We start from the raw sequence: 10,854 nt of genomic DNA on the forward strand, positions 1-10,854 counted from the left end.
CAAGAAGGTGGTTTAAAATCCAGTTGTATCAGTCACTGCCCTACTCCAATTCATCTGACAAATGGTGGTGGTTTTATCATTTAAATTAAATTGATTTTGTTTCCCCAAGTCAAGTCTGTCTTTTGCCTGCTACTGCAATCGGTGAGTGAGCCCTCCCCTGCCCTTTGTGATAGAATCACAGAATTGGTTGGAAGGTACCTTAAAGATCAGCTACTTCCAACTCCCCTGCCATGAGCAGAGACACCAGGTTGCTATACCAGGTTGCTCAAGGCCTTGCCTAAGCCTTCAAGGCTTTTGTTGAGGGGGTAGAAGTGAGAGAAGGGCTTCATGGTGTTTAGTGCCAGCTGGGTGAGGTTAGATCACAACAGAGGGGATCACTGCAAAGCAGCCCCCAGATCTCGTAACTCATCAGTACTCAGTCAAGCTTGTGGTGCCAGGGTGGTTAGCACCATCTATTGTCCAAACCTCACAGCAGAGGGGTCTGGCTGACTTGGAGCAGGAAATTCGTGTGTGCAAAGGAAACTGCTTTTTTCAGTGCCTGAATTATTCAGCAATGCTCTTCTAATAAATAATTCATCCACTTTGTAAAAATGCACTTTGGATGAATGCGAGTAGGCTTTGGTTATCTGCATGATTATCAGCTGCAAGCTCTCCTTCCTGGCCCACACTGAGGTGTTCATTTTAATGGGTGAAGAAATCCCGTGAAACACCTCGTTAATAGCTCTGGCCGTGGACAGAGCCGAAGGGGAGAGCCAGGCAGAGGCACACTCTCAGGTGTTTTTTCGGAAAGATGCAGTCACTGCTGGGAACGAAACCTGGGGAAGACATTTTGGCAGGGGAGTGCTCCACATACCAGATCACTGAGGTTGTTCTTTTTCCTGCTCAGCCTCTTCCCTGCCCAGAATGAGCCTCAAAACAAGAACAGCCTGGCTCAGCCAGTACCTGAGAATGGAGGGGAGTTGGATGGGGCTGTGCACAATCCCTGCACTGCTCCTTGGCTGTGCTTCCCTGGTGCAACTCTGGGGGGCCAGAGCAGCACCCTGAACTTGCAGCGCAGAAATGAGTGCCTTGGGAACAGCTATAACAGCAATAAAAAGAGCTTTGAGCCGTATTTACAGGGTTCTGTTTCCTGAACAAATGCATCTCAATGTCCCTTTCGTCATGAGAAACCCTGCTGTGCCAAGATCCCTCGCCCAGAGCCAAGCAGGGATCCCCTGAGGCCAGGGAGTTTATTTGTGATCACTGAGAAGAGAAATACGCTGTTGCTCAAGCCTGGCAAGGAGCTGTTCTGCCCGAGCTGCCCACTGCAGGAAAGAAAAAAAGCCTATTTGTCCATGTGAAACGGGCCGAGAAAACGGTAACCTCACTGCTGAGGGGCAGACCGGATTCACCAAGCAAAAGCAAAGTGTGTCAGGCGGGTCCCGTGGTCCTGCTGAGTGAGGCACATCTCCTTGCTGCTGGCTTCTGGTGGTCCCCAAATGTTGGCATAGCAACTGCTCTGTGGCATGGACCCCCTGGGGCTCATATCCTCTCCACCACTCAACCTGCACTACTGTTTTACCTTACATGACCAACACACCATGCACAGCCTAGCCAGGCTTCCCCCTGTCCTCATAAAGCCCTTGTCCCTTCCTCTGGGCTGGCCCAACCTGTGCTGCACCTGCACAGCCTTACTTGTCCAGCTCTGCTTTTCCCTGGCCCTTAGCTGCCTCCCCACACTCATATAGGAAAATCTAGTGGGAGCATCAGGGTCCATGGGTTTGTGACAAATCTGTCTGCACCACAGGCAGTGCTGATGGTCCTCATGCCTCCCACTGGCACTGTAGGGATGCAAATGACCAAAGCAGCCAAGTGCCAGGCAGCACAAGGTGCACCCACTGGCACAACAGACCCCATGGGAGACAGATGGCTGAAAGGGAGGCTGACCAGCACCCAAGGACACTCAGACCAGGCTTACACCCTCTGGTCTGCCCTCAGGGAGAGAGCTTCTCATCCCCAAGAATCATCAGCCACTAGAGGGAAGTGCAGTGCTGTAGGAGAAGGGTTTGGGCACAACAATTCAGGGCATCAGAGACAGCTGCCATTTGTGGCTCAGGTCCTTGCTAATTGCAACACTGCCACTAAAGGCCATTTCACTGCTTTTTCTTTTGGGCTGGCTCCGATGCAGGTGCCCACAGGGTGATGGTGGAAATGGGCATAGGGTCTGTCTGGCTGAACACGCAGACTTGTCCAGGCTGCAGTGGAGGGGTACCCAGTTCAGCCAGGGCTGCCAGCAGTGACGGAGGACAGAACCAGCAGCACTCCTGCCATAGAGGCTTCTGTCCCTCTGCTGTTGCAGCCCTGGGCAGCACTAAAATAGCAGGCAGGAGCCTGACAGCCAGCCTGCTCCACAACACAGTCTTTGCTGTTTTTAGCAAAGTGGGGAATGTGTGTTGTTTCTGGGACGTGCAGTATCCAAGGCCAGCAGAAAGACAGGCAAGGGCCAAGCATCCCACAGGGACAGAAAGCCAGAGCAGGGCAGAGGCCAGCTCCCAGCAGAGGGGCCCCAGCCCCAGGGCTGGGATGGGGGGAGCACAACAGTTCCAGGAAGGAACAACCAGAGGGAAAAGTGTTCCCATGGACTGGGCTCCACAGTAGTGCTGGCTTGACCCTTCCAGGGGAGGACAATGGTTGCCAGCTGGGGGCTCTTTCCCTGTCCCTCATGGCACAGATCCTGCCCACAGGGCTAGGGTGGCCTGGGCAGCCACCAACCTCCTCTGGGGGCAGCCATCCAAATGTCTCTGCAGCCAAAGCAGCTTTTCATCCCTCAAATCACACCAGTGGGGATCATGACTACACTGATGAAGCACAGCTGATAATGAGCCTCCTGTTTTTTTTTAATTCCTGTTTATAGACACCTAAATATACCTTCCTGTTTATTTTTATTCTTAGTGAAAGCTGTGACCCACAATCCATCATGTCAGGTTTGCATTTTTTGTATTTGCAGGCTTGCATCAGATCCAAGAGAGAAAACAAAGGCAGGCAGGGCACAAGGTTTGTAGCTAAGTTAGGTACAAGCAGCATGTCCTGCATCTGGGATTTTGTGAGCATGGTGCAGTGAAGAAGGTGTTGCAGGACTTGTGGACAGCAGCTTTCTCTGTGCCAAAAAGACCCCCTAGCACCAACCAGAGCTGCTGCCTCTGAGCACCACAGCTATGGGTACTACTGGTCCAGTCCGTATTTGTGGCAGGTTTTGCTTTTCACTGGGCAAAGCAAAGGGCAATTTATACGTTTTCCTGGAAAAAGGTAGCTCTCTGGGTTGTACAATATCTCCCTCTGCAGCAGGAACAGGAGCCAGCACAGACCCACAATCGAGTGTGTAAGACAACATAACCAAGAGTTCATCAGTGGCTGTATCAGCTGGCTGCTTCCACCCCTCTTCTGGGAGGCAGGGATGTTTGGGAGGCTGCTTGATGGACCACTGGATATATTCCTAACAGCTGAATTGAAAAGCCATGAGACAGAGAATCATAGAATTGTTTTGGTTTGAAAAGACCTTTAATATCATCAAATCCTACCAGGTAATTGCAGCACTACATATTAAACACATCAGGTCTGGAAGCCTAATAAATACCCCAATCACACATTTCTGGTTTCAAATTGAGTTGGCAGGGAAACCAGCCTTGTCTTGCTCACACCCTGGGCAGAGGCAGCCAAAAACCTCTCATCTCCACTCAAAAATAGTTATTATTTCAGTTCCCAGATCCTGTTCCTCCATTCATTGCTCAGGAGATGAGACTTCAACAGAAACATTGGCAAATCATTTTGTTTGGAAGGTAACTCCAAGATCACCAAGTCCAACCAGCACTGCAGGTTGCCACTAAAACATGTCCCTCAGCACCACATCTAGACATCTTTTGAACCCCTCCAGGGATGGGTATTTCATCATCACACGCACACAAAACACACATATGGCTCTAGCAAATCACTTTTATAAGAAAACAGACCCAGCTATATCTCTGTCATATTTTATTGGCATTTCATGAGGGATTGTTTTAAGCCTCAATGCTGCATAGAAAAACCATCATAAAAAATAAAAACAATAAAATAATCAAATTCTTCAAATGCTGGGCTTGACCAAAATAAGGCAGGCAGCAAGCAACCATCCTGCAGCTCCTCCCTTCTGCACTCTTCAGGGCTTCCAAACTGACCCTTGCTTACTCAAAGATCTACATATAAGAAATTATTTATGTGTTCATTTATACATCCTTTTAATCCATGCAGATAAACAAATCTTTACACCTCAGTAATTTGGGATACCATATCATTCACTTAGATAAGCTTCCTCTCTGCCAAGGACACCATCTCCCTGACACCACACACATCACACTATTTTTTCCTGCGAGTCCAGGTTTGCCAAAGTCCTGGTTAGCTAACCCTGAACTGCCTCGGAGCATCTGGAGAGAAAAATCTCCATTCTCCAAGGTTCAGCCTGTTTTGGAAGAAAAGAAACACAGGGGAAAAAAGACTTAATCTTGACCTAAAGCCAAAACGTGTGGTAGGTTGAGAGCCATCTGTAGAGCTGAAATTACTCTGATGATTTACAATAGTGTTGGCACGTCCTTGGCTGGCTTGAGATGAAACTCTTCGCCCAGCACTGCCCTTCCTCTAAAGCAGCTTTGCCCTTCTTTGGTGTGGCAGCAGCCTCCAGGCAGGAACAGCTCTTGCCATTAAAAGGAGAAGCCAAGACTTCTGCCACAATGATTCATATACTATCACATTTTAAAAAGCCCATTTGAGTGCGTTAACACAAGGCTCCAGACACACTTTCTCCATCAGCTAACAACATTTCCCAATTTACACAGTGCTGTACAAGCCCAGCCCAGAATGAGCAGCAGGCTTTCACATGGGTTTCTCCAGCAACCCATTGCTCTTTCCATTCCTATCAAATTCCCAAACCCATCTTTTCCCTCTTAAGGCTATCTTCACAAACTATCACAATGTGACCAGATTATATAAGTGATCCAAAACTTAAGCAATAGCCAGGAAACATTACTGGGAAACCCAAACTTTTAGTCATCATGTGCAACAGCAAATGGAAAAATGCAGTGTCTGAGCTGAGAGCTCCTCGTGCCCTTAGGGATAGCGATGTGGTAGCCGGACTTCATTTCTAAAGAGACTGCAGCAAGCCAACTAGGACTCAAGGCAGCTGGTAAGCATGACTTTTTTTCCTTTTCCTCTTATTAAGTTCAGGATTTTCTTTTCTCTGGGGTGGAATCAGACATACAGACTTTTCTGTTCACTGGAAGTTTCCTTTCTCAGAGTTATTCTCAGAATAGCCAGTGAGTATTAAACCAAGAATAGCTGATCTCCCTTAGAATCATGCTCCCGTTTTTGGAAACACTATTTAGAGATCAAACCCCCTAAATCAAAAGTGATCAGGAGCAAGAGTGACAAACCACATGGCTACAACAGCAAGTATTGCACTGGCACCTTTTGATTCACCTCTTTCCTCAAAGAATCCTGGAAGAACTGTGTTTGCCCCAGTTCTCCTTGGTCATACCAGCTCCTTACCAGAAAGCTGCACCACCCAAATTTAAGGTGTGAGCCCACTGAAGCCAGTCACTGCTGGAATGTCAGCAAAAAGTGAATTATAAAATTACAAAAAGAGAGAAAGATCAACATATGCTAAATCTCTGCTTAAAACCCTTTGAAGAAAATACTGGAGTTGGAACGGATTGGATTTGGAGATGTGTTTTTTTGTTTTGTGTTTTGCACAGGGAGGTGTGGGGAGCTTAATATATATAAAAATAAATATTAATAAATGCATAATAGAAATATTTACTATAACTTTATATAATATAAATGTATAATATGTCTAGTGTTATTTGACATTTAAATTCTGGATCACTGTATAACACTTATGAATGGCTTTATCCTTATGGATGATGTGCTGATTTCTGCTGATAAATGGATAAGCTCCATATGAGCTTTCGATATAGTAGCCAAGGGAATAACTGAAAGCCATCAGGATTACTTAGCTCATCTATACCTTGTCCAAAACGAACATTCAGATATCACAGAGTATGTCATGTTACACTCCTGAGCACCAGATGGAAAGACAAAAAGAAATGGGAAAGACACAATACAGGAATATCATACCTAAAGCAGAGTTTAGACTTAGTTATCAGAGCTTAGAACTTCCTCTTTGTCAGACAGACTTCTGCCAGAGAATTCCTCCATTTCTCAAACAAGAAAACCACCTGTGTTGGCATCAAACTGTCACAGTAGAAGTAATTTTCTACTTTCACATCATACTTTTCTTCTGAGGAAGGAGAAAACTGGATTGTATAATGCATCAGCAGTGAGTTGCAGCCCAGGAATGCTGTGGGATGGGCATCACTTGGAGCCCTTCAGAGCAAGCTGGACAAGCATTTACCAGGAAAGCTCCCTGCAGCTCTGTTATGAGCTGCCTCAAATCTGCACCACTTTTGACCTTAGTGGGGGAGGGGGGTGGTTAGCACCAGGAATAAAACTGGCTCTGGGGTATGCATTGCTAAAATTTAATGCTATTTGAGTTTTGTGCAGCATATGAGGAAGAGCAACTAACCCCAACAAAATCACCAAAACACAGCTTAAGAAATGCACTTCTGAGGCAGATGTTTATTGGACACTAGCATGTTGTCCACAGTTAGGTGTCCTCAGGCAGCTTGTGCTGATTTTGGAGGGGTGCTTGCATCGCAGCTGAGCCAGAGCTTAGTGCCACCCACTGGCATGGCAAAGTGGCCATCTCACAGCATATCCAAATATGCATATCCTTGCAGGTTCTGGTCACTGGACCCCATGGCACCCTCAGCCCCAAAAGTGCCTCCGAAGCCCAGCCCCAGCCCCATTCCACGGTGCCCTGTGGCTCCTGGATTGATTGAGCCTGGCAGGGTGAGCACTGTTTTAGGAGTTCCCTCGTTTTACGTATTAGGTACTGCCCACCGAAGTCATTAAGCAGAACTTTGAAGCTTTCTTCAAAGACCCCCAATATCCTGCAAAAACTGAAATTTCTGTGGCCATAGTATCACAGTCCTGGTTTAACCCCAGCCAGAAACTAAGCCCCACACATACACTCCCTCACTCCCCCACAGCAAGAGAGGGGGGAGAGAATTGAGAGGGTAAAAACAAGAAACCTCAAGACTTAAGAACAGTTCAATAATTGAAATTAAATAGTGATAATAAATTGTAATGAAAAGGAAAATAACCAGGAGAGAGAAATAAAACCCAAGACAGACAAGTCAGGAAAGTGAGCACAACTGGTCACCACTAACCGCCCAGTGCCCAGCCAGCTCCCAAGCAGCAGACTCACAGCCAGCCTCCCTCCTAGGCTTACTGCTGAGCATGATGTCATATGGTATGGACTATCCCTTTGGTCACTGGGGTCAGATGTCCCAGATGTGTCTCCTCTCAACTTCCTGTGCACCCTCAGCCTACGTGCCAGTGGGGTGGGCTGAGGAGCTAAAAAGGCCTTGACTCTGTATAAGCACTGCTCAGCAATAACTAGAACATCCCTATGTTACCAGCACTTCTCAACACAAATCCAAACCGTAGCTCCAGACCACCTACTATGAAGAAAACTACCTACCTCAACCAAACCCACTACATTTGTTTAGTTGCCTTTGAAGCAATTATGGGACAGTTAATAAGAAATTATTTAAAATATGACATTGAAATAGCTTGCCTAGGAAAATCAGCCCTGCAAAGGAATTGCTCTGAAAGATTATTTTTCTTGGAAATTACAGAGCTAAGGGACTCTAATGGCCATGCTGTTACCCACTTTTTCTTGCCTATTTTTCCACTTACAATCGTCATAACAGGATACCTTTATTGTTCCAGGGAATAATCTCTGCCTGGGGAGCAGTATCACACAACAATAGTGATTGTTAAATATCCATTTCCTAAAAGCCCGGCCCAAAGGCTACCATGGTCCCGTTGATTTCTGGAGCATCAGAACAAAGGCCCAGGCCGGCTGTGGGGTGCCTCCACTGACCTGGTTCTGGGAGCCACACACTAAATGCTCTGACTAGCAAAGCAACTAAACACAGTGCAACTAACCTCCCCATAATCTGAAAAAAAAAACCCCAACATAATTTGGGTGGAAAAAAAACCCAGTACCATCATTTCATATGGTCAGTCAGAGGAGATGGAAATCCTGGCTGCAGTTTACGTCCACATTAGCTAGACTCAGGTTAGTGGTCTGCACAAACAGCAATAAACTACCTGCTCAGCAGCTTAAAGACTTTGAAGGTTTTGGCATGGGCTCTGCCAGACCTGTGCTTTCAGTCAGCTGCTCACAGGGCTGGGCAGAGATTAGAGCATATTGTGGACAAATGAGCAGAGCTTTGGGAGGAAATCAGCTACAGATACCCTGTTATCTCTGTACGTGATGCTGAGCTACACCTGTGCTCGTGGAAAGAGCCCGTGAGTGCCTGGGAAGTAACTGGTAAGTAACTGCTCCTCTCCACACTGGATGCACTACCCAGCTGAGGTCCCTGCTGCTCCCAGGGGCCTCATCTCAGCTTGGCTCCTGGAGCTCACGCCAGCACTTTGCTGGACATGGAGGGGCCCTCAGGGTGAGCAGAATTTGCTTTCCTTCAGATACGTTGATTCAAACTTGAGCCTTCTGTGCCTCTCCATTATTCATGGGTGGAGGGTTATTAACTTTTGTTTTTTTCTTTTTTTTTTCTCTTCTGTTGTTTTCCGATGTTAACCTTTAAAGTTAAACCAGTTGTCCATTTCAGGAAGCAACGATGAGGGGCCCAGCAGGCTTCTTCCTTTGCTCACTTCTGCTGGTGTCTACCCATCGCGCAGAGGCTGCTGACCCAGAGCCTGACCCCAAAACACCATGTGCCAACTGGATGGGAGGAGCTCCTGGCTACCCTGGCCACAATGGGGTCCCTGGACGGGATGGGAAAGATGGAAGAGACGGACTAAAGGGAGAGAAAGGAGAGGAAGGTTGGTGAAGAACAGGGGGTGTATCGGTGCGGGAGCATATATCAATGCTGGGCATCCCCAGCCCCAAGGCCCAGGCCTGGCAGGTCTTGTGTTTGCTGGGTCCATGCTTGATCTTTGTCCAGATGGCTTTTGGCTATCTCCAGGAATGGAGATTCCACAAGCTAAGTCAAAGAGGTTGAGCTGGAGGCTATTTTTCCAGTTAATGATGTTTTTTCAGACATGCTGCTCTTGGCAGCTCTGCATGGAGCTGGGGGCAGTTGAGCAGGCTTTCCACTCACTGATTCAGCTCATGCGGGCTATTGAAGTCATCCAGCCTTTCCTCAGCTCCATGCTGCTGAGCAGATCATCATGACACAGCCCTCTCTGCCCTTTGGGCCAGTGGATAGTGGCTGCCAGCACAGTGCAAACACAAGTCTTTGTCCCCAATCTGTCCCCCAGGTATGCAAGGTCCCAAAGGTGACCAAGGTGAAATAGGAGTTCCAGGGCATGAAGGGCCAAGAGGATTTCCTGGACAGCCAGGGCAGAAAGGGCAGAAGGGCGAAGGTTCCTTTGTCCACCGCTCTGCTTTCAGTGTGGGGCTGACAGAGCGAGCCCCCCAGCCCAATGTCCCCATCCGCTTCAGCAAGATCTTCTACAATGAGCAGAACCACTACGATGCCAGCACTGGCAAGTTCGTCTGCAGCATCCCTGGCACCTACTACTTCGCCTACCACCTTACAGTCTACCTGTCTGACGTCAAGGTCAGCCTCTACAAGAAGGACAAGGCAGTGGTCTTCACCTATGACCAGTTCCAAAAGAACAACGTGGATCAAGCTAGTGGCTCTGTCTTGCTGCACCTCAGCTCTGGGGATGAGGTCTGGCTTCAGGTGTATGGCGATGGAGGCAACAACGGTGTCTATGCTGACAACATCAATGATTCCACTTTCATGGGCTTCCTCCTGTACCCAGACCTGGATGTCTATTAAAGCAGAGGGTACTACATGGGAAAGGATGAGGTGGCTTAACCCCGGATGTCATCCTGGGGCTCTGACGCTATAGCTACTCTGTATTTACCCAAAAATTGCTTTTTGCGGGGGCGACAATGGCCAAGGGTGGACCTGATCTCCTGTGAAAGAAGTGAACTTACACAGGAGTGACTTCCACAGGACCAAGAGTTCACTGCTACATCTGCTCTTGCTTTCCTTGTGGAAACCCAAGCTCAAACACACTCCTACCACATCGTGAAAGAGCAGCACACAAGACAGCCTAATGTTTTTAAAATTTAAAAGTGATAAGAGAAAAATTGGTTACATTTAAATACCACATTCTAAATTTCCATGTTTTAACCACCTGAATTAATTTGGTACATGTTTTAGCCAGCATTTTAAAATCTGAGAAAAGGGAGAAGACTACTCACAAAAGCCATCTCTTCCCTTGTTTTCAGCTGGAACAGATTTTTGCCATTTTTATCATTCATTTTAGCATTTTATCCATTTTCTTAACAGTGTAACTCCCTGTTGTATTAGGGCCTTTGAATTCCACCCAGGGTTTGTTGTCTCCCTTCTTTAGCCCAGATATTTTAATATATTCAGATTATTAACTTTCATTGATTTTAATCCTTTGATTTTCCTTTAATGTTTATCCCATATAATTATCTCTAATGTAGACAGCATGCTCATTTAGAGCAGGGATCTTCTCTTTTGATTTATCTGAAAAGCCTTATAAACACCAGCAAGACCACACAACAAAAATGGCCTACTGACTGTGAGGTTCTGGGAGTCCCAAAGTGATCACAGACATGTTTGGCACCCAGTTGTGATGCCCAGAAATGGCAGCAGCTCCCTGCAAACACTGTGCCTGACAAGGAGCAGAGGGTTCCTCAAGGCTCCTGCACAG

At 47.1% G+C, this 10,854-nt stretch overlaps 1 protein-coding gene across 1 annotated transcript; it reads left to right on the forward strand.

Moving 5' to 3' along the window:
* Positions 1 to 5,151: 5,151 nt before the first annotated feature.
* On the forward strand, positions 5,152 to 10,313 carry ADIPOQ (adiponectin, C1Q and collagen domain containing). Its single transcript, XM_054385960.1, has 3 exons — positions 5,152 to 5,191; positions 8,766 to 8,979; positions 9,418 to 10,313. Exons 2-3 carry the CDS (start codon positions 8,775 to 8,777, stop codon positions 9,942 to 9,944), a joined length of 732 nt encoding a protein of 243 aa, XP_054241935.1. The 5' UTR covers positions 5,152 to 5,191; positions 8,766 to 8,774; the 3' UTR covers positions 9,945 to 10,313.
* The last annotated feature ends 541 nt before the right edge of the window (positions 10,314 to 10,854 follow it).

This window comes from Indicator indicator, chromosome 13 (assembly GCF_027791375.1).
Source record: "Indicator indicator isolate 239-I01 chromosome 13, UM_Iind_1.1, whole genome shotgun sequence".
Lineage (NCBI taxonomy): Eukaryota > Metazoa > Chordata > Aves > Piciformes > Indicatoridae > Indicator > Indicator indicator.

What these genes read in the sequence shown, in the direction of transcription:
- ADIPOQ (XM_054385960.1), top strand. Translation starts at nt 8,775, where the DNA reads ATGAGGGGCCCAGCAGGCTTCTTCCTTTGCTCACTTCTGCTGGTGTCT. An exon ending in GGGAGAGAAAGGAGAGGAAG is followed by an intron (nt 8,980 to 9,417) that starts GTTGGTGAAGAA and finishes TCTGTCCCCCAG; the next exon opens with GTATGCAAGGTCCCAAAGGT.